General features: G+C 37.0%; 1 protein-coding gene across 10 annotated transcripts; it reads left to right on the plus strand.

The window, feature by feature from the left end:
- Positions 1-79: 79 nt before the first annotated feature.
- Positions 80-25,129, plus strand: Rab3-GEF (Rab3 GDP-GTP exchange factor). Of its 10 annotated transcripts, XM_018460950.1 has the most exons (34): positions 80-163; positions 3,150-3,380; positions 3,708-3,876; positions 3,956-4,121; positions 4,422-4,602; positions 4,988-5,145; positions 5,249-5,549; positions 5,672-6,004; positions 6,109-6,141; positions 6,528-6,640; positions 6,888-7,609; positions 7,795-8,033; positions 8,478-8,675; positions 10,086-10,469; positions 10,703-10,768; positions 10,855-11,055; positions 11,178-11,370; positions 11,773-11,868; positions 11,940-12,091; positions 12,167-12,325; positions 12,454-12,648; positions 12,777-12,864; positions 13,138-13,274; positions 13,619-13,759; positions 14,542-14,686; positions 14,771-14,900; positions 15,331-15,547; positions 15,617-15,889; positions 16,559-16,738; positions 19,263-19,271; positions 23,563-23,635; positions 23,795-23,841; positions 24,232-24,379; positions 24,648-24,727. In XM_018460950.1, exons 2-33 carry the CDS (start codon positions 3,285-3,287, stop codon positions 24,340-24,342), a joined length of 5,706 nt encoding a protein of 1,901 aa, XP_018316452.1. In that variant the 5' UTR covers positions 80-163; positions 3,150-3,284; the 3' UTR covers positions 24,343-24,379; positions 24,648-24,727. The 10 variants fall into 10 exon arrangements, with proteins under 10 accessions (XP_018316452.1, XP_018316444.1, XP_018316447.1 ...); XM_018460942.1 differs by lacking the exon at positions 24,232-24,379 and having other exon boundaries at positions 24,648-25,129; XM_018460945.1 differs by lacking the exon at positions 24,232-24,379 and having other exon boundaries at positions 11,952-12,091; positions 24,648-25,129.
- Positions 25,130-26,847: the final 1,718 nt, after the last annotated feature.

Genomic DNA, 26,847 nt, shown 5'->3' on the forward strand with positions numbered 1-26,847 from the left:
AGCGTCGCGACGACGGCCGCGAGGCTCCGGGGCGCGTCGGCGGCCGCCAGTGCGATATCGCCGTTTGGCTGATACGGAACACCGTTGGCCTGACAATCGTTCGTATGGCGGTCGGACGAGGACCGAACGCGGTCGTTCTCCGCGTTAATACGCATTGCAAAATGTAAGTGTCTTGTGAGCGATGACGATGGCGGAGGAGCAGACGACGTCGCGATACCGACGTCAAGGGATTATTTTTCAATAGAATTGTTCGTAGAATAATTCCGGATTTGCTTCGGAACGGTCTTGAGCTAGCGAAGTGATCCCGGATACTTCTTTTTCTTCGCGCAAATTTAATTCCTTCCTTCCTGGGAGGGAAGGTCGATCGAATCTCTCGTTACGATTTGCGAATCCGAGCATTGCTCCCCGAATGGACGTCGGCTGTCAAAAAGGTGAAACTGTCTCTTCCGGTGGGGCTCGTTCATGCCTCGGGATCGATGCGGTGAAGCAATCTCGGCACGGCGTAATTGTTTGCGAACTTAAGTGCGAGTCCATTTAATTGAGATTCTCACACGGATGATGGCTACAAGAAACTGACATTTTCCGACTGAGATAAAGAGACGATTTTGAATTCTTTCCTCGTCACAGTCTGGGATTGGAACGTTCCTTGCCGAATCTACCGAATTAATTAATCGAATGTAAGAGTCGCGGTTGTAAAATCACGATCGATGTTCTTCAAGTCAATAGTATGATTGAAGTCACTCTCTGGGAACAGCAAAACTCGACGAGGTCAACTCGTTAACTATCGTGTCTTATCGAAACAGGTCGCCCGCAGGTATACGTGCTATTTAACGTCGCAGCTGAACGCAACTTTCTGACATCTGGTCGGAAATAATTCCGGATATCATTATTGCTGTCTTTGCATCTCGGCGATACCATTCGCGCCTCGGGAAGGTGGGTTGAATAATTGATCGCGGCACGCTCGGGAGTTGGGAGATTTAGTGAATTGTTAAACGCGACCTTCGGTCAGATAATCCATCGTTGAATTTTTGACAAATGAACTTTTAAAGTGATCAATACTTTTATAAATTTTGCTGTCGCATTTGAAACACATACGCGTTAATGTCACGCATAATTTTACTTTTTAATTTATGCGAAATTGATTTTTAGAATTTCAAAGCTAGAGCAAGAAACGAAGCATATTGCAATTAATATACAAATTTAGGATGCCATACGTAAAAAAAAAAAACAATCCACATTTGCAATTTGTTTACAGCGACATTGAATTCTGCATAATTTTTGCAAATAATTTTATAGGTAGAAGGGCAGTTTGATAAATCAGTGGTTTTTTAACTTTTTTTTAACCAAAATTCGATTTATTTTTCAACATACTCTCCTTTCAAAAAGTCATTGATTTATCCACATACGGTATAAATGGTATAAAAGATTCTTTTAAGATCGAAGAGTTCAATTAATGTCACCGAGTTCTTCTATTCTTTTTTTGAAGGCTTGAGAAAAAATGAGTCTGCAAATAAATGTCTTCAAGATTGACTATCTCAAGTTCTCCATCATTTTATCGTTTCAAAATTGAAAGATTCGTTACCACAGCGTTACGACGTAATCCGTTTTCGTCTAATGAATCTGAGAAATGGGATTTAAATGAAATTTTCAAATTAAGATGAGAATAAATGGGAATTAAATGCGATTTTCTCATTAAGATTGAGTTCTTCAAATCATTAACGGAACATGGATTAGATCACTGAACGTCACACTGAACTTTCCGATCGATCGTTTTTTTCATGCACCGAAAAAAGACAAAAAAGACAAGTTCTTTGAGGATCGTCTAGAATGTCTGAAACTCCCCGGACAGACAGGAAACGTTCGAACGATATCCGAAAGATCGGATCTCGTTTGTCGCTGGAGCGGCTCTTTTTCCGCGACAATCAAGCGACCACGTACAGTTTCAGCCTGTAATCGCCTATCATACGTCGGCGATATAATCGAACACGGAAGTATACGTGGCTTCGTGCACATGACTCCATCGTCTCCGTCTATGTTGCGCCACGGCGCGAAATACAAGATGAGGTTCGATATCGGAATTAAACATGCCACGCGCATGCACTCTCTTTCCTTCGTTCCCTTTTACCCCCGACACGGTGACACAGATATCCTTTTTTGGGCCTCCGGAATCATTGATCTTCTGAAATCTCGTCCGGACCGGCTGCTGCCTTCCGGCCTCTTCTACCCATCCGCCCTTTGCTTTAGAGAAGTTGATCTGTTACCGTCAAACATCTCGATCACTTTTGTAACTGAAATTTAAGATTTTGAAGTGTGACAATAAATAATCCCTTCTTTTAAAACCTTTGGTGTGTAATTTGAGTAATTTCCAAAGTTTAAAATGGTTAACGTTATTAATAATACTGATATTACATAACTTCCGAAGTAACGTCACGTCAAATTAACATGAAATTCAGTGAAACTTTCAAGTCCTTTCTGTCCATTCGCCCTTCGCGATCAGCGCTTTAGAGAAATTGATCTGTTAACACCCAACGTTTCACTTTTGTAATTAAAATTCAAGATTTCGAAATGTAACAATAAATAATCCCTTCTTTTAAACGTCCAACCATTTTAATCTTTATGTAATTTTCAAAGGTTAAAATGGTTGGACATTTATTGATTCTAATTTAACTTTCCAAGTAACACGCAATGTTACAGTCAAATGACGTCAAGTTGATATAAAATTCAGTGAAACTTCGTCAAGTTTCAGTCATATTACTTCATTTTGACCTTATCATGATAATTAAATGTTACTTAGGTTGAAGCTTTACGAAAACAAGATAACTGCAGTATAGTGTAATTAAAACTCGAGAGGTGGAAGCAATCTACGTCAACGATTTTAACTTAAGAAAATTATAGCATGAAGTTTAATTAAAAATATTAAATTATTGCATGAAGTTTAATTAAAAATATGATTTATACCCTTTTAAGAAAAGAATATTGTTACCATGTTAGCCGAGAAATATTTTATTAAGAATAACGAAGTAAAAGCGGCTACAAATTCATTCCGCTCGAGAATAATTATAGCGGAAGTTTAATTAATCTGGACTATTCAGCAAATAGTGAGACAGGGACATCAATTAACTGCAACCTCTCTAACTCTCTATTTACAGGTGGGATAAATAAGCGAGAGAATGGTACAATCATGATTCAAGCTGGAAACGATCCTGAAGAGAGTTCAGCAGCTCGGATGTCCTGTATACACTGTATACAACGGTGACACAGCTGCACTCACATAGATCACAGCCATGGATATACAGAAGAAATTCCTGTGTCCCCGATTGGTAGATTATCTCGCCATCGTGGGGGCCAGGATGCCTGCTGCCTCTCGTCAGCCCGTACAGGTGTAACAATTAATGCGGAACTAATGTTCTACACAAAATTTTGCAAATACAGATTAATGTCTGTATTTGTAAAATTTTGTGTAGAATTTTTGAATTACAAATTACAAATATTTTATTTAACAGCACATTAAAATGTATTGAGGATTTCATGGTTTAATTCGTTTTTATATTTATACTAAATTATGACATCTTTATGTCAATTTGTATACGACGGCTTTAATATGCGTCCAATCGGTTTTGCCAAGCTATACCTTCGAAAGAAACTGGAATATTAAAAATAATTGATAAAATACAATTTAGGGAAAGAATGATTTTTATTTAACACAGGTTCCGGAGTTGCTGCGCAGATATCCAGTGGAGGATCACAAGGATTTTCCTCTGCCTCTGGATATGGTGTACTTCTGCCAACCGGAAGGTTGCAGTAGCGTGGGACCAAAGCGCACGGCCTTACGAGAGGCAACATCTTTTACCTTCACCCTCACCGATAAAGATTCAGGTTCGTATCTGTTCTACTTGCGTCGCACGCGAGATTTTCAAGAATCCGCACTATGTTACAAATATTTTGCAAAACGCAGGAAAAACGCGTTACGGGATCTGCGTGAATTTTTACCGACCTACTGAAAGAGCGGGGGTCGTGGCTAGCGGGGGAATTTCGCTCAAGAGAGAAAAGTACAATACCACGTTTCGTAGAGAAAGCTGGAGGAAGAGCATGGAGAGAAGCACGGATTCTGCTTTTTCTAGGTGAAATGGCTTATAATTATTGGCCTTCTTTTGATTGTTACGATCAATAAAAAAATAGAAATAGAATTCCAATATACACTCGGTGCAGTTATATTTTATACACAGTTATAAAAGACAACGAAACACACACACACAATCTCTCTTCTCGGTTCTGAAAACTAAGATTCTAAAATAATTAATTCTTTAGAATTAAGAGATGAAAATTCTTGTTTTGAACAATCCGAATAATTCGCGCGTATACAATTTACTCCTGACAGAGTGTCTCGTTTATAAGACTGTATCTCTAGCCGTTTGTTATAGCGACTATAGGAGCAGTGCAGTGGGTCCTAGTGACTCTGAGAAAGATTGCTCTAGTAGCAGGAGGGATTCGGACACTCCGCAGGTACCCCACGCCCCGAGATTAGAATTCATCGCACCGAGTGGAGACAGCGAGAGCGGCGGCAGTCATTCCCCTTCGCCACGTGCATCTCGAAGACGTCAGGTCGATACCATTTACTTATATAACAGCACTAGAAACAGTTTTTATTAAACCTTTTGATTTTTTCGACAACGAGTCTATTTGACCCAAAATGTCATTTATTTTCTTACTAATATTTTATTATAAAACTTTTTTCTCTGGTATTTGATGACTTCATCTGTTAATGTAAAATCTTTTTCTGTAAAAATTTTTTATTTCTTAGTTTTTAGAAATTTTTAATTATATTGCCCCAAACGATATAATTGTATATAGTAAATTTTAACAGATCATCAGGATTAATAATTAATTTGTTTGAAAAGTATATTTTAGAAGGATTGAGAACAATATATAATTTTACATAAAAACGATGTTAAAATTCGCTAATAACAATTTTACCATATTTTTATAGAGGGTTCGCAATCATTCCTTGACTTCACTGTGCATCATTTCTCATCATCCGTTCTTCTCGATGTTTCGAGAATGTCTTTTTGTTCTGAAGAAGATCATCGACGCGTGCAACGAGAGTTTTTCGCCGCAGAAAGTGGGAGCTTCTCGACAGACCAACAGGTATATTTGAATTTTATCAATCCTGTATAATGCTTCACAATTTCTAAAAAGGAGAAAAATAGCGTGAAAAACTTCTACATCAACTGAATTTCCTCCGTTATAGAGATACAGTATGGAGTGTTCTGACGGGTCAGGCTCTGGGCGACACGCCGTCTATCGTGCTTCACGACGTTCGCGAGATTGAGACATGGATACTGCGTTTACTCAGCAGTCCCGTGCCCGTTCCAGCAAAGACGCGCGTCGAGGTTGAGATAATATCATCGAGCCTGCAACCCCCGCTATGTTTCGCTTTGCCGGACCATACCAGGTTCTCCTTGGTCGATTTCCCTCTGCACCTGCCGTTGGAGCTTCTCGGCGTTGACATATGTTTGAAGGTCCTCACACTGATCCTCTTGGAAAACAAGGTAAACAAGTGTAAAATAATATTGAAAAAATATAAAATATTTTTCATTGAAGCGCCTTCTTTGTAGTCTTAAACATCCATCAGAGTTCAAATTTCAAAACAGAATGGTATCCTTTCTTTTAGATTGTACTTCAATCCCGGGATTATAATGCTTTATCCATGTCGGTCATGGCGTTTGTCACGATGATCTACCCGCTAGAGTACATGTTTCCCGCAATACCCTTACTTCCCACTTGCATGAGCTGTGCGGAACAATTGCTGCTCGCTCCGACGCCCTTCGTGATCGGAATACCCGCGTCCTTCCTATTGTACAAAAAGAACTTCAAGATGCCCGACGATATCTGGCTGGTGGACTTAGATAGCAATAAGATAACGGCGCCAGGCGCTTTAGGCGAAGACAATTTGCCGCCTTTGCCGGAACCGGAGGGTACCATCTTGAAGAATCATCTGAAGCAGGTAATGAGATTTTTGTCAGCGTTTAAGCGGCGATATACATACACTGTCGTTATTACGAAATTAAATGATGAAGAGTATTTAATGATTACTTACCCTCATCGCAGGCAATGCAACTGATGGATCAAGTTGGCTCTGGTGTAAATATTTTACTAATTCTCAGTCCGCTTAGTGGCGTACCCCTTATTTCGTAGTTAGTCGCATGCATGATTTATTACGTGTAGAGTTGTATATAGAATCAAGTTGATGACAGCCATACACATTTGTTAATACTATAAATAATAAATAACTACAAATAGCAAATATAAATTAGAGCGATCCACAAAAGATTGATTTGCTTTTCAAAAACTAGAAATTGATAGTCGATATTAGAAAATTCTTTTCATAATATTCGCCACTTTTTGTTTGTAGATCGGTAATTTATTAGTCGAAGTAGAAGTAGAAGTAGAAGCAGCAACTAGCAACAAAGTAGCAATGAGTAACGAGCATCGTAACAAACTGTTAATTTACTCTGACGAATTTCTAGGCAATGGCCAGTTTGTCAGGCCCTCCATTGCCCCCGCAAGACATCTCGATGCGTCTGTCTTTTCAAGCGCCAAGCAGAAGAGAAAGCGCAACTTCCCATCTTTCCAGTTTAAGGTATGTCGATGTAATTACCACGCTTATTGTCTTTTAATGAAACCTATCGTAGTAAAATAAAATTATTAATAATAATATAAATGAAATTTTGATTACAAAATCGTTGAAAAAAGATTTATGCTTTTCTTTGAATAAAAATTATCGATAGATATATATTTATTTATCAATCGTAAAGTACTGCCACTACTTAAACTTTAAATATTTTTACAACGCTGAATGCTGATAAAAATACTAATAAATCCTACAGTGTAGCTTCGACGAAGCACAGGCCGAGCATCGAGCAGTGCTCACATGTTCAGCACACTCCATTGAATTCGCCTAGCATGAGTTCATCATCGAGTCCACCTCGTCGGCCGTCGATGTCACAGACGATCGGTGGATCTGGACCGCCCGGTCCATATCCGCCGAAGATGACCGGGCAAAGTCCGGCACCTTTCAATCCCTTCATCTACGGAAACGACGTGGATTCAGTAGACATTGCTACGCGGGTCGCCATGGTGCGATTCTTTAACTCACAGAACCTGTTGGCCAACTTCACCGAGCACACTCGCACTCTGCGATTATATCCCCGGCCAGTGGTGGCCTTCCAGATTAACTCGTTCCTTCGCTCGCGACCCAGAACGAGCAATTTCCTCAATAGATTCGCGCGCACACAGGCGGTCGAGTTCCTGGCCGAATGGTCCCTCACGCCAAGCAATGTGGCCTTCCTCCGGGTGCAGACCGGAGTATTCGATCCAGCGCAAATCGGCGACAAGTCGCGCTGGTACGCGACCAATCTTGAGCCAATCTACTTTCCCGTTTGGGACTCCGGTAGCTCGCTGGCGAACGCCCTGAAAGCGATGAGGGAACACGAGACTCAGCCTACAGACGAAAGCGGCTCCGATTCCGAGGGTGCCGAAAGCACCAGCTCTTCTTATTCCTCCCTGAGCGATTTCGTCTCTGAGATGGCGTCGTCGGATTTATCGCCGGGTGAGTGTTTTATAAAAAAGTAAAAAGGATACTTAATGTTAAAAATTTAAATTTAAAAATTATATTAAAGCAGTAAAACATTTTAACATTTACAATTCAAATATTTTTAAATAAGAGAAATTTTATATTCGATTAAAGTGGGTTTTAGTGTTCAAGTATTTTTATTGTTCAATTACTTTCCGCAGGGTACAATTGCCCGCAAGTGAGCCAGCCCCAACAAATGTCGCTCTCGGTGGATCCGAAGAACGTTTACAATCCACCAAGTTCTTTGCAATATCCCGGAGTGGAGGAGGACTCACCGGTACGACCCGAGAGTCCGCCAAGCACGTCTTCTAGTCACAGCGATCTCAGTAGCCCAAGCTTTAACAGGGACTCTGAGCTTGAGTTAAATCCTAAAATTCACGAGGGTTCGCTGTCTACTAATGTAAGTACATAAACTTTTTCCGTGACTTCTTCTCTTGTTTTTTTCCTTCTCTTTTTTTATATGCACTATTTTCTATATGCTAAATGATACTTTATATTTCATGTAATTATAGTTTACATCGTATGACATAAATCATGTCGCATGCACGACATCAGAATTAAAAAATTAAAAATAACGAAAATCTCTTGGTTCCGTAACATACAATCCATTAATAATATTTCAATTTTATAATAATAGGTAATAGATATAATATCATTGAAGGTTTCACATACATCGAATTAAGATAAAAAATTCGTAGATATTTTTCAATTCTATGTAAATCGGCACACAATAATGATTCGTGCATAAATACGATATCTACGAAATATTTTCATAGAGTGTTACGTTATGCGTTAAATCTCGAATGGCATCTCCGGTGTGCGCTAACGGATAGCTTGATTATAGGATAAAGAGGAGGGTGGTAGCTTTGAGTCAGACTCCGCGTCGACAATAACACCGCGCACTATCCTGAGCGCACAAAGTTCGGTAGGACAGTTCACAGGGATAAGCATGGGATCTTTAGGCACTCAATCTTCGCTCAACGATACTGAACGTCCTACCACACCTCACAGGACCTCGCGTATCAGTAGATATGTCACTCCTGTGAGTCATCTTCATATGTACCTTTAATTCTATCACTTTCGAATATCTCCTCGAGAGTGTCACTTCGGGATGTGTTCAGTTTAATGTTTGCAACATTCGCGTGCATCATTTTATTCTTATTTAACATTTGATGACAACAAGGATGAAATGATGTTCGCAAGCGTTGCTTACGAACGTTAAGTGGAACCTCATCCTTAGTATCATTTGGGGGTTGATGCATGATAGAATGAAATCGAATTGGATACTGGAGGAAATAATTTCCACGGAGTGTATGAAATGTTTGCCTATCACTCTCTCATCTTTTTTTCTCCTTCTTTTTAATTCATATTTCTCGTTAAAAATACTGTTTGAGGAGAATGTTAAGCTTCTCGTCTCTGATTTGCATTTTACTTTAAAGATGCGTTATTGTATTTACGATTAATTGACGTTCATTTTACGAGATATATCTATCGTTTGAGTATTCCTTGCACGTTCGCCTCTGAAAACACAAACATTATGGTAATCCCCATTCACGTCCCATAGCTGGCATTAAATGTGATTGCGTAAAATCTATTACATATAGTTGTCTGATCTTCAGTCTGTATTTCGCACTATTTCTTCTCAGCATGAAACGAACGAATGAGATTTATTATGATACACATATTCTTTTCATGTTATTCTTTGAAGATACGTTATTGCATTGATGCTAGTGTCTATTTCTCATGCGATTCATACATATGAATCACACATGAAACATACATCTACAAATACATTTACATATACATCCTTTCATCTTCTTATCGATACACGTCCACGAGTTATATTTCATTGACTTTAAAATGATTGTAAGAAACACGATTTTGATCTTTTTAACACATGTATATGCACAGAGATAATGCACTATTTAAATTACAGTGAAAAGTACGACTCTTCTTGTAGTTATCATTTGTATTGTCAAATATAAATTGTTTTATCTAGACCTAAATCTGTACTATTTCAACGTGACGTCTTCTATTGAAGCATGACTAACTTTATTGCTCATATCTTGAATCTTGAGACTATGATAGATATTTATTAAATCTTATGTTAATTAATGTGTAATATTTTCAGAAAAAAATACTCTTTCTAGTATAAAAGTCTTGGAGTTCTTTCTGCTGCAATCCCGTGTGCCTTAAAAGTTTTCCATTGATATATTATACAATTTGTGATATATAATGAATTTATTAATAATAATTTCCTAAAAGCAACGTTATATTATACAAGCACATTTTTCTACTCTTAACTGACTTCTTTAGAGAAAAGAATTTTTCAGAGACATGCGGGATTATTGATGATTTGAACCCCCCGATTCTTCTATTATTTTCCAAGAAGATTGTCTGTTTTTTCGTAACAGTTGAGAACAATTACAAACGCTCAAGTACCTTTTTTCAGGTACCACCCACGGGACCGGGTCTACAACGTCAACCAAGCGTTGGCAACGTTCTGGCGAGAGCCTCCAGCTTCAACACCGCTGGTGGACCCCTCCTACCACGACAGATAAGCGCGGTCACCACCACCGAGCATCAGCATCACGAAGCGATGCAGCTTCAGCGTCAGGCATCGGCAGGACCGACGATCATACAGAAATCTAGCAACGAAAACTTGGTGCAACGGCAGAATAGCGGTGGCAGCGGCAGTAGCACCGCTACCGGAAACGGTGTTCTCCGACAGGGCTCGCAAGGTTCTCTGTTCGAGCAGATTGCCAGCCAGGCGAAGGATTTGATGCGCGAGACTAGACAGAGCAGTCAGGACGGGCTACTCGCACAGATGGATAAGGTGAAGCATGCGTGATAATAAAATTTTTGGCTCAGTTGCTCCCCTTATGCACAATTTATTAACATAATATTGGCCCAATATGTCCCCAATATATGTCCCTCTGTTTAAGCAATCGCCAATAAATTGCTGCTAGAATTCTTTCTCTAGTTTTATTGAACAAATTACGTATATGTCATATTTTATTATAAATGCGATAGTAGCTATTCATTTATTTAATTTTCGATTTATCACAGCTGAAGCAGGCAAAAGAAAAAATTACAGAGGCAAGCGAAGACAGTCTATTCGCGCCACTGGAGCAGGTACATTTTTGTGAAACGTTACGTTATATATAAAGTATATGAAATCGAAATATATGGTTAGTTGTCTTCTTTTTTCTGAATCATAGTTGACGCAACAAACGAAGAAAGCTATGGGTGAGGCCACCAAGTCAGTGCAAGAGGTATCGAAAACCGCGCTGGAGGCGAGCAAAACCGCGGCGGGTGTCAGTAAAAATACGCTGGACGATCTGACGTACGTCGGCAAGAGCACGTTGGGAGATTTGACAAAAAGTGCTAAAGAAGCCGCCGCAAAGAAAGGCTTGCTCAAGGTACGCGTCTTCAGCGAGTAGTATCTTAGTTCTGCAGATAGAGTCGCACTGAAGCATCTTAAATCTTTTGCGCTGATCTTCAAAATTGATTCATCGAATACAATCTTCATATTTGCTTTTAGGGTCTCGGAGAGTCGCAACAATCACCCACACATTCGCCGCAATCTCCAAGTACACAACGGAAGGATTCGGTCAATAATCAGCTAGTTGCGTCTGATTCTCGAGGTGGGGTTGGACGAGACTTTTTCAGCAATATTAGCAGCGATCTGAACGGCTTCGCCGCACAGACTAGCAGCATGTTCAGCGATTTATTTGGTATGTTTCGCGATCTTACTTTTAATAACTAGCGCAGTTGTGTCCAAAAGTTAGGATTTTTTGGACACAACTGTGCTCCGATGAAACAAATTCCCTGCTTTAACAACGCAAAATATGTAAAAACACAAAAATCATATAAGAAATAATACAATAAAATATTTTGTGTTGTTAAAGCAGGGAATTTATTTCATCAGAACACAATTATGTCCAAAAGTTAGGTTTTATTGATGAATTTTTTTTGTTAATAACTTTTTAACAAATAACGAGCGATGGCTAAAATCCTCATTGGAGGGACGGGTCCCCTAATCTGAAGATTTACCAAACCTTTTATTAAAATCTATAGGTTACTAAAATTATTATAAATGCACTCTAAAAAATATCGAAATTATATTTGATTTCCAGGTAGTAAAAATAATTCTAATCGAGGCAGTAGCTTCTTTCCGCAAAATCAGAAATCGAAAGAGAAGACCAATCCAATTCTTGGACCATTTCCTAAAGGTAAACTATAATACCAAACCATTTCTAATTAAATTTTTACATTTGAAGATAAAATTTAGAACAACGCGAAGGTTTATTAATAGTTACAGGAAAAACAGGATTAGTAGAGCGTTCCTCATTAATAAAACATTCTACACACAAAGTTAATCAAGAAGACGCGCAGAGAATGCAAAACGCAGAACGTTCCAGCACAAATAGTGACAATCAAGCCTTTTTAAATGATGCAAGTAAACGTTATATTAATTATTAAAAGCAAATAATTGTGATTAATTTTATGGTCTTTTGATGGAACTTGTAGGTGGTGACGCAAGTGTTGGCTGGCGAAGGTGTTGGTTGGCTCAAATTGAACAGATTAAAGAAATTAATGGAGGACGAAAATTATCGGGATTTAGTTGTAACGAAACTAAATAAGGGTCTTAACAGGAAGATTAGTCCGAACGATCACATTGACGATGTGGTAAATTTTAAATATATCTTAATTAGATAGAGATTATCAAATACTATTATTAAATTTACTTGATATTTTCCTGCCTCGAAATAAATAGAACATTGTTCGAATATGTATTTGCTTTAATTTCTCGCCAGGCCATATCAAAGCCCGTGTATAAGGGAATGTTAAAGTGCCTTCAAGCAGTAACGTACGGTCTCGCATGTACGTATAATAAGTTCGGACTAGGCGGGATGGCTTCTGTCTTCCAACTGATGGAAATCGCTCACACACATTACTGGAGTAAAGATCTGTCCGAAGGTAGCGGCTTCGACAGCTCCTTGATGTCGCAGGTACAATAAAAAAAAACCTTTTAATGTAGCATAATTCAGAATCTGTCTTTTATTTTTTAAATACTTTCATATTATATGTATATGTGTATATTTGATAATCGATGATAAAAGAAAGTACTCATTCGCAGGCGTCTAGCCCATTCGGTAGCAGAGAAAATCTAAAATCCCCGCAATCTCCGAATCAACCTGACTTTATGGATCCTACGCAAAAATCGGGTATGTCTTTGAGCACATTATCATTAAAAAATTTCTATCAATCCTTAATTTATTAAGCTATATTTTTTATTGAAAATTTTGATATTCAATATTTTTAATTATTCAATATTGTTGTGACAAATAAGATTAATTATTTCATATAAATAACCTTGTTAATTTTGGAATGGACATAGAATTTGTTGAAAAAATTTAACTAAACAATTTAAATAAATATATAATTATACAAAAATAAATATACAAAAATTAGTAATTAGTTATTTTTCGAAATATCAGAACTGCCGCAAGTGCATTTGGATGTGCCACAGGCAGCACCGGCGGGAGATACAAGCCAATCAACGACGGACATGTTCCTGGATATGTTCACAAAGAAAGGGAAATTTCTAAGCAAGCTCACTTCATTCGACTCGGAGGTAGAAAGAATTTTTTTAATGTATAAATGTATTTCGATATAAAATCCTAAGCTCAAATTTCAAGTTGGTTAATAGTCCTACTTGGTGTCGCAATGATCCTGCAGGCGCGATCAATAATTGTTGAAACTGGTAAAAATATATCTCCCCCCCCCGTCCTAAAACAGACGAGAAATACCACTTCTTCTTTTCTTTTTTTATTAGAGAATGTATTATTCGGCCTGGCAGTTTTTTTGACGGTTCTTTTAAAGCTAGTAAACGTGAAGAAAGAAAAAAAGCATCACAAAAATGATCAATTTTCGATTGTAACATGCAACGCACACGTGTTTTGTCATGTGTTTTTTTAGAGTGGACGGGGTGGTGGAACGGGGAGCAGCGAAGCTTTATCCACTGACGGAGGTAGCATTATCACTAATCCTGCTTTTCGGCAAGCGCACCAAGCTTCCTTCCGAAGCACCGTGTCTGATAGCGAGGTCGAGCAAGGCAATGTAAATTATCTATCTTGAATTAATATAATCTTACATAGTTGTTAGATACATCTGGTAGAGAGCAACGCACACATCGCTAGTAGCACCGTCCATTCCCGTAAAATAGATGCCCGACAACGCAAAACTCATTAGAATGTCTATTAATCACGTGTTAACAATTTCAAATTGAATTGAACGATTAACACATTCTTTAGGAGAAAGAGTCCTTAGACTGACTCGGATGTGTAACATCTATATCGCACAACAGAAACTTTCCATAGTTTCGAATTCTCGAATTGCACCAATGTCTCGGTATTCACCAGACAGGAACACTAGACGCTGACAGATCGCATAGAGAATCATTGTCGAAGTAACAATGTCGCGTTTCGCTACAATTTAAATTATCATATTTAAAAAAAATCAATATTTTTTTGTGATGTTACTAGGTTTCTTCCGTGATTCTTGTGCGTGCAAGCGAGCTACCCTTTGACTTTAGAAGGTGGCATCGTATTGCAATTAGCTAGATGGAATGCTCTAATCTCTATGATCTCGACGAATGTTGATAGAAGATATTGACCGGTATTCATAATCGGTTTTTATTTTAAGACCATCTTAAATAATGTCTTAAGATGCTAATATGGCTTATGCAATCTTAAGACTGTACTCAAGGTCTTAAATATAAGAATCGACTACGAATACTGGCCATAATCTCGGATTGTTTCATTAAAGTCTTCATGATTTTTCATCAAAGATTATCTCTGGAACGCTATTAACTTCACTCTTACATGGTTCTGTGATTTCAGTTTCCTCGACAGGGCAAGCAACGTTCCGGCAGCGTCTGGTCCAGCAAGTCGTCCCTAAGCACCGGATTCCGGTATCATGGCGGAAGTTTGATACCTACCACGACGTTACCAAGTCCGGAGACTGCGAGAACGTATCTCTTTGAAGGTACAGTAGAAGCACGATAATTTACAAGTAATATCTAATGATTGATGATCTCCTCGTATTTTATTGTTGCAATTTTCACTCTAGGTTTAGTGGGGAAGGACAGATCGTCTTTGTGGGACGAAATGCAATTCTGGGAGGACGCCTTTTTGGACGCCGTCTCGCAGGAACGCGATATGATGGGCATGGATCAAGGACCCGGAGAAATGGTGGAGAGGTAAAAAAATAACCAGAGTGAAACGAAAATTACATCAAAAGAACAATTTTGCTGAAGTATCTAAAAGAGCTAGATACATATCTGAAAATAATTTTGTTGGATTATCAAAATAATTACGTAGAAATCTCAAATATGATGAGTAATGCTGCAAAAAGTTTCAACATTCTAGCAATCAGTTTGAACGTTCTACATAATATTTTAATGGTCTAACAAAATTAATTTCAGATCTATATTTAGCTAAATTTTTAAATATTTTAGCAAAACCAATTTTTCCTTATAGAGATAGCTACATATAATCTTCTTCAATTGATTCAAAATTCGAAATTGAAAAGTTTATATGATGTTGGATCTATTAATAAATATATGTATACATATATAGATATAATAAAAATTTTAAAAGTTATTAAAATACATTGCGGGCGTGATACAGATACAAGAGTTTAAGTGAAAGCGAAAGACGAAGGTTGGAACACGAGGAGGACAGACTGTTGTGCACTTTGCTGCACAATCTCACCGCTGTTCTGGTGATGCTAAACGTTGATAAAAACGAGTTGAAGCGGAAGGTACGCAGACTGCTGGGCAAGAGTCACATCGGCCTGATCTACAGCCAGGAACTGAATCTACTTCTCGACCAAATAAACAATCTCGTGAGTATCGGTCGCGCGAACGGTTAAAAATCGTGACGTGCTAAGAACGTGGACCTTCTTCTTCTACAGCACGGAAACGACATCGACCTGAAGCCCTTAACGTCCCGACAAATGCATCGGCAGTCATTCACTGTGCACTCGGGGGTCGACGCCGAGGGCGACCTGCGCTTCCTCGAGGTTCGCCACGATGGCCTCGTGCTGAGATCGGTGAACGGCGTAATAGTCGAGCGCTGGTGGTACGAGCGCGTGGTCAACATGACCTACAGTCCGAAGAATAAGGTTCTATGTTTGTGGAGGAGGAGTGGCGGCGATACCGAGTTACACAAGTATTACACTAAGAAGGTAGGAAAGATCCCCAAAAAGATCGAGCAAAGAAAGTTCAAATAACGAATATTAAACGAAAAAGAAATATTTCGTTCTGTCGCATAACGGTTGCAAAAGTGCAATCTGAATCTTTTTTGGCACAAACAAAATTTCACTCAAATTTTTTCAAAATAAAGAAGGGCGAAGTCTTCTCCTAAAATAATCGAGAAAAATATTTGGTAATGTAATAGAAATGTTAAAAAATAACAATTGAATTTTTCTACATTCTTTGAAAGCCTAATAATAATAAGTTTGGGGCGCGGACCGATGGACCTCTTTGGACCCATCGATGACACTTACAAGGATAGGCTACGCTCTGCTCTTCACCGATTTTGATCAAACTTGCAGCGATGTTAGAGGAGCCTATCAAATGAACACCTGTAAAGCCGTTCGCGATTCAATGGGCCTTAGAAGTCGAATAATGATCATTTAAAAATATACCAAAAATCTGAAAACGGTCTAACATCTCGGAAAGTATGCATTTCTGAGAAAAATGTCTTAGACAAAAGTGATAGGGTTTAATAAGATGTGTATACTAGTCTTATAGGTTTAACCTTGGGCGGCACCGTCAAGGTCAAGTCAAGGTCACAGTGCCGCCCAAGCACCATCCCAAGAAACATCAACTAAATCAATTATTGTTTTTTCCAGTGCAAGGACGTGTACTACTGTATTAAGGATGCAATGGAGAAGGCAGCAGCTCGCGGACGAGGCACGAACGTGGGCTACGAGCTCGGCGGCGAGTTTCCAGTGCAGGATATGCGAACGGGCGAGGGCGGACTTCTGCAGGTCTGCATGGAGGGCGTCGGTCTCCTCTTCGCGAATAGCAAGGTATGATTCGCACTCGCGTAAAAGCCACACCCTCCTTACGCTGTTATCGGAAAGAATCGAGAGCTCGACTCTCCTTCTCACTTTCTTTCTCTTTTTCTCTCTCTTTCTTTCGAGGATTGCGCATATATCTATATCTATATACCCCTCTTACATTCTACGTTCAGTTGTTTGTGTCATGTTCGATCGTACATATTTATTGAGAACTTTGGTTTGAGGATTAAGTATCACCTTATACCTTCGACCGTACTACGTCTCGATTATATTACATTACGATCTTTCTAGTTATCAATGCTGTATCGTTTATTTTTTACGACGTGTCAATGCATATAATAATGCATTTATTTCAGCGAGATTGAATATACGTTAGAGAATGTATTACACTACAACGAGACTTGTAGGAAAAAAATATCCTTTGTTTCGGCTCAATGATCGCGATCGTAGTCTGAGGTGACATTAATGCTAGCTTTGATACTCGTAACAATGAACGGGCAATACGATATCAAATAGTACTTAAAAGAAGGCATTAATTAATTAAACAAAAAAACCATCAACGTTGTTGCTTTAGTAGGAAACATCGTCGTCGTTCAACCACTGTCTTTTTGACCATGTTCTCTTGATCATCGATCTCTTTCTCTTTCTCTCTTTCTCTATGTTTTTTTTTTCATTATTGCATTGATGCAAGGACCACTCAATATTATCTCCCACTGCTAGCCACTACGATCTGCTTAATTGATTTGTATCTCTGTACGTGATTCATCGCGTCCATGTGGTAGGACAAGCCGGGCTCGTCAGGCGGTTCGACTGGCGAACTTTCAACCCAATATACGTTCCAAAATCCGTGCGAAAGTTACTTTGTTGATTTACAAAGAAATCCGCGAGAATTCGTACTCGCAAAAATACATATTGGTACGAAACTAGAGAGACTCTGCGGAAGAAAAATGAAGAGATATAGAAATAACATCTTACACACTTCGAAAAGAAACACTACAGCATAACTACGCAGCACAGTGCATTTACAGAATGCTGCAGTCAATCGTGCTTTTCTTTTTTTTAATTATGTAGGTTCTGTTTGACTGATGAGCCAAGTTTTCGTGATGAAAATATCAATGTGTTATTTTACAAATTATACACGATAGACAATGAAAGATTTCCTTAATTCTTATAAATTCTGTTAATATGACGATTCGAATTTAAATTTTCAAATTTGGAATCATTGAGCTATCTTATGTAAAAAAAGTTCTTAATAGCGAAAAATTGACTCAAACTAAAAGAGAAAGCACGCTTGAACTGAGGCATTCTTTATTTGCGCATCTGAATTCGAAATATGATCCATTTGTTAAAGAATTTTCAATCTTTTTTTAGTAATATTTTAAATACATATTTTAATCTGAATAAAAAAGATTATGATGTAAATGGATGGTAGTTTTTAAGAAAATTTACAAATAATGTAAAAATTTACAAATTACGAATAAACGCAGTAAGTGGATCCTATCATGAATCAGATCATCTCCAGACGCATACACATACATACATATAACGCGTCGCACACATATAATATACAATTCTTCAACGAAAAAGACAATTGTTCTATTCGTCATTAAGCATTTCGTTAATCGAGAGCTCCGTTTAATCGCTATCGTTCCCGTGTGAGATCTATACTCGGTACAATTTCGGTTCCGATATCCTCTCGGTTATTTTTTACTGGATAATATTGTGTTCAGGCGTTATATTAATCAATGTTTTCTTGCATGGAAGCTCGATGTGCAGTTGCAGACTCTTTTATCTGTATATTATATATAATTATATATATTACATATTTATATATATCAATTACATTTATCTTTTATATATATATATACATAGGAAATAAGGTATAGGGCGATATATATATATACAGACTGTCTTTTGAACACTATACTCCTATATCATTTGTATTGAATGTTGGATGCTATTATATTTTTTCCATAAGTCTAACAACTTCTTTATCTGTCGTGGTCATGCGCGAGGAAAGTCTATTCGCGTTCGAGACGAGAGAAAAAAAAATGAAAAGAAAAGAAAGATGATGCAACGAAATCGCGAACGCTACACAAATCACTGTTTACCGGCTACTTACTCCACCGCGACCGATAAACGCTTTCGTTATATATCATACATTGACAGAATCTCGCGCGAATGACGAAATACCCATAAGATATTATGCCCGGGATCCGGGCATTCGATTCGGGTAATCGGAATGATAGACTTTTCTCAGCTTGGGGAACTTTTGAGATGGTCCTTGAACAATGAATATATACCTTTGCTGTTTATCGATTTGGCCATGACGTTAGGTGATAAAAGCGTAGCTGTAATATCATCGTGTACAGCTGTATCTCTCTTCTCTCTCTCTCTCTTTCTATATATATATGCTATACATATTCTATGACTGAGTGGATAACTGCTGTTACCAAAGGTTTTAATTTTCTGTTTTTCTGTTTTCTGTTTTCTTGTCCCGTCCATCGACATTGCCCTACGGCTGGGCAAACAGGATTTCGAGGTATCAAATCAAAATAAGTCATTGTTTGTTATATAAATTCAGTATATGACTATATACTCAATGTTGGCCGTGTTCCGGAGATGCTTATTTATTTTCACCATTACTTTTGGCCGTATATATATCATTATACTATATATATCTACCTACATTCTTAAATTGCATTCGAACTCACTGATCTGCTCTGTCTATCCTTACTGTTTTTTCTACGATCGATCGGTGTTAGTTGTAATATATATATATATATATACACGCATATGTATCTCTCCGTTAGGATATGACATACGTATGTCGTAAAGCCGATACCTCTCCAGGTATCCAGTAATGAACGATGAAATGCAGAACAGTGTTTGCCGCATTGATCAAAAATCCGACACAAAATATACTTTATATATTGTATATCGTTTAGATGAAATATTTGTAAGTAGTGTTTAGTGCAACTTGTAGAGAGCGATGTTCGATGCACACACAATGCAACTATATATATCTATATAGCCTAATCACTCGTACATAAAAGTCCGTACACAAAGTCATTGCGTCACGATCATCATTTACAGCTTTCACGTTTTACACACCGTATCTCTCGGTCGCGACTGAGAAAACTCTTTGAGAAGCTCGTTTTACCGAAACTATCGTTATCGCTATTAATTCATTCGACATATGATCGAATCATGACAAAAAAAGCGCGCTGTCGATTTCATCGAAAATCGATGACAAGCATCTCAAGCTATCTATTTCTATTCCAAGTGTCTTCGAAAGTAAATTCTCTGTCCTCTAATTTCTTTCTTTTATTTTGACTTTCAATTAAATGAGATTAAGAGAATTCTAAATCGCAAGTAAAACGTTAATTCATTGAGGGACGATAGGTGTTTGTAATTTGTATAACGTATTTTATATGACTTACAAAAACTACTTTTTACATAAAATTTCAGGATTCAAATCGTTAATTATGCATCAGTAAATATATACCCGTAATATATCAAAATTTTCTTCATTTATATCGAAAAATTGGATAATTTTTTTAAAACGTATACCACGTAAAGATATCAAAACTGCGCGGTTATTCACAAATGGATGATGCTACGCAAGAATTGAAGAAGACAGATTATACAAATAAAAGAATAATTTGGAAAAAAATGAAAAATTTAATATGCTTAAAATTCTCTCGATTGATTTTTGCATTCAAATTTTTCTGTCCGGATAACCGACCGCGGGAGGATTCGCTGTGTCTTTTTTGAGATTCAAGCAGCTCTGCAGAAAGAATAACGGAATAGTTATTCCGCGAAGTCGCTTCAGCATATATTCTATGCTGAAATGATTCTTCAGAACTCCAGACTATCGAGTTAGGCTTCTCGAGAAATTACATAATATTAATCCTATTAGTCTGTTCAAAATTATTATACGATTATATCGTTTGAGTCAATATGATTAAAAGGCTCTAAAAAAATACAGAACAAAATCTTACATTAATAAACAAAGTCATAAAATACCAGAGAAATCATTAATTTTTAAATAAATTATTGATAAAAGAATAAATTCTATTTTTGGTGAAATTGATCCGAACAAACCAATAGGGTGAAATAAAAACGAAGGAATCCGCGATTTACATGCTCGTAATACATACATCGTTCAGCAATCCACTCATTCTACACTGGTAGTTACGTAGTAGAGCAATGGTTCCTCGTGCTGTCTATAGTTCCTAGTGATCGTCTAAACGTATTTATTGCGAACAGGATATCCTCCTGTGAAAAAAGAAAACATCGTGAAAACTGTGAATTTCGCGCGAGTCTCGACCTTCTCGCCACGATATTATTATATTACACTTCTCTGGCATGGCACTGCTAACATATTATGTTTCTTGTTTACGGCATTGTACTGATTCCGATATTGTACTGATTCACTCCCTAAGAAGTGACATTTATTTACCGTCATATTTCCCCTTTTTCTCGATTTCTCTTTACCACCCTCCTCATGATTGATATAATATATATATCACGACCGTGTATCATTGTCGACCGTATCACGTCCGCCGGTCTGTATTAGATGATACAATTGCACATTTTAGCAACTCTCCGACGCTAAGCAATCAGTAACATTTTACGATTGAGTTTAGGCCATCTCCAGAGTTGCCTGCCGCTATTACGCTTGCCGCTATATATCGCTGACATTGCTGCTGCTGTTGCTGCGGATGCTGCCGCTGTTTGCCGCCATCGCTGCTGCTATTATAGATCTTGCTTAAAAATCAATTATATCGAGATTGCGTCGCGATTGCTGAATGATGCATGGTGTTTTTTCATAGATTTTAGCCGTAGAATAGATCCCTGGATTGCTTGTATAGCGCTTTGGCCTTTACACCGAAAATTCATTTTCGCAGAACTCAAAAGTTAAAAAATGTGTTCTCCAAGAACCAGTCTTGTAAAGATTGAGTTTTGTGAAAATACACAACGTTGCTCGTTGCTGAGTTTCGATTGAAATGTGACAACTATTAAATGATATTGAGCATGCTGTTATGAGGCAATGCTTGTACGGCTGTCCTGTAAGCCCTGAAAGGACCGTGTATGCTGCACGTAGATATATTTCTAGGGTTTGAGTTACCCGATCTCAATTCTTTTATTTCCAGCATTTGTACACTCTTTGCACGTGTAATGAATACATTTCTATTTCAGCTTTACTCATTAAATATATACACAATACTCGCGATATTCTATGTACAATGCGATTTAATATTCGTCGCACGGATATCGTCGTCGCGAGATTATCTTTCAATTCCCTCTCCTTTCGTAGTGATAATTACACAAGAATATAAAGTTACCCAACATATAATTGGAACGCGAATGTTATAAAGTAATTTAACGTTTGAAATATACGGGTTCTAACGTGTAAAATAAATCTCCTCTTTCTTAGATTCATTCGCTTTGCATACAGAAAAAAAATGATATTTTAAAAATAAAATCACAAATCTTTGAAATAAATACATTTGGAATAAACTAATGAAGCATATCTTCACTATTTATCTGGAAAACGAAAGAAACATGATCTATCGCGACAATGTTAGTACAAGAGTATTCAGGGTTGCCACAGACCTGGAAAACCGGGAAAAGTTAAGGAAATTAAAATTGGTCATGGAAAACAGGGAAAAGTCAGGGGAAAATATAAAAGAGACTAGAATTTTGAAATTTTTTTTGTTCGCAATTCCCTTACACTGCTCTTATTCCAAATAATTTTTATAATTTTTTAAATACTATATCTAACGTTTATAGTCAAATACATTTAAAACTCGTGCACTTTAAACAATTTAAAAAAATAATTAAAATTTATATTTTATTCAGTAATTTTATTTGATCGCTCTTCTTCGTCATAACTGAATTCTTTTTTCCAATACTAATTTATTTTTTGTTGGCTTGAATTTGCCCTCAAAATTTTATTATGCTACTAAGCTTCTTTTGCGTTTTTAATAATATAAGCTAGCTTTCTTACAATCCTTGATTCTAAATGTTAAAATTTTTTACATATTTTATAGTGTTAAAATTTTTACATATTTTATATTCATGGTCATGGAAATTTCCCATTTTTATCTAGAAAACCTGGAAAAGTCAGGGAATTTTAAAATTAATTTTCTGTGGCGACTCTGGTATTGCTTCGCATCTAATTAAGTGCAAATTATACTTAATTATTGTATAAACGGCATGAAATAATAATAGTAATAATTATTACAATTGTTATAAATTTTATCGGTGACTTTTTTTATCCGATATACATCATGCGCGTCACTATGTCATTAATAAACTATCGATAAAAAGTATCGTGCAAAATTATAGGAAAGAAGCGTATAATTTTGCTAATTGTAATTTGTATAATTGTGATTTTCTGTACGGTGACATGCATCGATTAAAACAGGCAGTAGGTGAAACACACTTCTTCTGCAAAACTCGTCGAGCGCTTCCAGCTTTTTTATAAAAAAATTTATAATTTTGCTGCAATAAATATAATAAAATAGGAATATTTAATAATTAATTAAAATGTAGCTAAGAATTATTGTTGATTGATAAGAGACACGACAAAATCAGCGCTCGAAGGGTAAAAACAGACGTTTATCGTCGGGGGAACATCACGATACATTTTCACGCCTCGTTTAGAAAGCTGTTCACACACACGACTGATATTGCTATATCGACGCATATGATAATGATAGGCAAATAGAGAATCGTCAGAATCGTGTGCATGATCGATTAGATCCAGATCTATGATACGCGATGCGCAGACTACTAACGCAAACCGATTGTGTTATTTGCAGTTTTTTGTAAGACTCGATCATATCCGCAAGTGCTTTACTCAAAAGGATGGAATCTTTGTTTTGGAAGAATTCAGTAAGTGACATACCGAATACTGCATCGATTACGCTTTTACGTCGTAGATATCTCGTGAAAAAAAAAGAATAGATTCACAATATTCTCTGACACGCTTACGCTGCAATTTAGCATTTTTAATCTTTGAATGTCGGAATATCGAGTGCCTTTCTGTTTCAGATCCTAAAACTAGACAAGTAATTCAACGTAAATATAAGTCACAAATGGTGAGTACGCGTTTCAAAGCTTCTTACTGCTGAAATAAAAATATCTGTCGTAATAAGAAAAGATATTTGTTTCGAAAAAAAAGTAATACAATGTCTGTTTCACCATAAAATAAAATAATAATTTAATTCCGTTAACAATACATTCGTTTTAACTGAATAAAATATTTATTTTATATGTAGAATATAACATTTTTTTTAATTTTACAATAGTTTAAGCATTTAATAAACGGATAAAATATTATAAACAACGGTTTACGTTTAATTAATTATGTACATCGAAGAATAAATAAAAAGAATCAGAAAAAAGTGAAAATAGAGAAAAAAGTAAAATAGACATTTTATTACTTTCAATTTTTGTTATTATTTCTATAGCCATATATTGTACGACAGGCTGAAGAGGCGGTTCGCTGTTTGCATAGAATATTTTCCATCGCATTTACTCTTAATAAACTCCCGTTGGAAACTCATCAGAAACATAAGCGCGGAAATGACATCGCATGAGACTTATTTTTAAGTTTTTTCTTTTCTTACATCTCACGTAAGTTCTTTTCTTCATTTTTGTGTTCTTATAAATTATATTCAGAAGAAATTTTTACTATTTAATTTACTGTTTCTGGATAAAGTTTCAAATAATTTTAGGTTGATTTTATATATACAGATAAAATGAAAATTAAATAAAAATTAGTAAAATTTGATATTTACTTTAATTTCTAACGACGTTTTCTTAACATCAAAACTTTTAATGAATAACAAGATACGAATAATATATATGTACCTAACGACGTAAAATATCTTTTCATTCGAAGGCGTCTGATATCTGCTACGCTGTCCTCTGCGTATTTTCTTACGTGGCGGCTGGTTCGGAGCAACGAAAACAACAGGGCCAGCAGCAACAGCAGCAATCGCAGTCGCAATCGCAACAACAATATACCTTGCAACAGCATCAACAACGCCAGCACCAACAACAGTTGCAACAACAGCAGCAACAACAGCAGCAACAACAGCAGCAACATCAGCAGCAACAACAAAGCTATCAAACTCGATATTCCCACCAGCAACACAGACAGGAGCAATCACAACCGAGCAATGTAACACCGCAGATGCACAGAAATACGCAGTTGGACCCCTATCCTCGTCAACACTGACACAGGCAACGACACTCGCTTCCCTTCGTTAGCATCCATGACAAGAATAGTTGCGCCCCTTACGCCTGCCTACCCTGGGTATAAGCGTGTTAGCTTTTTTCCAAAGAGTGTTTTATTTAAAGATTCATAAGACGTAGGCAAGACATATTTTTGTTTTATTTCTCTCTCTCTCTCTCTCTCTCTCTCTCTTCAGATTCGCCAACGTTCTTTCCTCTTCCGGGAATGAAATTATTGCGAAAAATCGTAATAATTAAAAATACGAAAAGAAAAGAGATTAATATTTATTCTTAGCTTAATTCGTTAATATCCGATTTTTACGGTGCAAATTTTTATTACATAGTCCTGTGTCGATGTGATAGCGTGGTATTCTTGTATTCGTGTGTGCACGTGAGTATACGTGTACGTGTCACTTAAAGCAATTAAATACAATAAGTATTCGTAATTGGCGGTACAATTTTATATCAATACGACACAAGAAGAAAGAGAAATTGCGATCGTCCGCGATTCGAAAGAATAAAAATTTATTTTAGCTCGTGTATAGTCGAAGTAAGTGGTTGGTAAATGCTAAATTGCGATATTCTCGCTAACTTTTGAATCTTTTGACTACCAATATCATCTATTATTTCTATTATCTTTTAGTATGCTCGATCTTCTCTCACGGTAAAACAATGAAGTGTAAATAACAAGTAGTTTTCTATTCGTTTGCTGTCTCTCTATTTTTTTCTCTCGCCTATAATCGAGTCTAATCGGTGATTTCTTCTATCCATTTTGTTTACATACGTGTACGTGAGATGTTAGCGAAAACTGTTGTATGTAGAATGTATAGAAAAATGTACTATCTCGATGTCTCGAGTAGATACTGTGGTTATTATTTTGTACGATTCAAATACGGAAAAAGAAAGATCTCTCGATAGCTCGTAGAGCGTTCGTTAGGGTACATGTAATGTTCCCAAAAAATAGACATTATAAATAATATAATAATGTAACTGTACAATACTAAAGAACCATGTAAGACAACATCTTTGAAACGCTGTGAAAATTCACATTCTCTGATGCGTTTTCCTATGACTCGTGCGAGATTTAGTTTAGACGCGTATTATTAATAAATTTAGTTAAACATGGCTCAGATAGAACACGGAGTCATAATTGTGTCATAATAGTATCACAGAACGTCATCATGACGTCATTTGATACCTAAAAATTGACTTATAAGTGACGAATGAGGTCATGGTAATGTCCTCATGACTTCTGTGTTCTACTTGGGGGAGACAGCGGAAACACAATGAGATCGCGGTTTCCAACCGGTTAATCGGAACCGGTATAGCTAAGCGTGAAGCAATGTCTCTCTTCACTTTGGAAACTTGTATTTTTGTTTTATTCTTCCTTGCCGCATATATTTCTCGATATTCGTCATGTTAAATACGCGTCGCGTAAGGTAGATGAACAACATTGACCAGCTTAGAGAAGATGTAAACTCAGCGTGAAGTAAACGTAGCGTACGTGTCTCTACACGAGAAGAAATGATATATTTTCTTGCAACGTATAAGAGGCGTATAGATATTTGTAAAAAGGAATAGGATTTGTAAATAGAACAATTGGCGGTGTAATAAGCGGTACAGAGAGAGCAAAGGCGTGGACACCCCTTTTTGTTTCTCGTCTTTTAATACGACTATACATGTTAGAGCTCGTTCGTCGATTGAGTTAGTGAGAGGTGCGTTTTTTAAAAGTGAAAGAAAGAGGGAGGACACGTTCTCTTCTAAACATCTAAAAAAATAGAAAGGAAGAAACATATACACAATTCTTTGTACCAAGTTTGTCTGCCTAAATCCCGATGTTTAGAAATTCTACACATTCGATCGAT

Source organism: Mycetomoellerius zeteki, unplaced genomic scaffold (assembly GCF_001594055.1).
Source record: "Mycetomoellerius zeteki isolate Tzet28-1 unplaced genomic scaffold, Tzet1.0 scaffold98, whole genome shotgun sequence".
NCBI lineage: Eukaryota > Metazoa > Arthropoda > Insecta > Hymenoptera > Formicidae > Mycetomoellerius > Mycetomoellerius zeteki.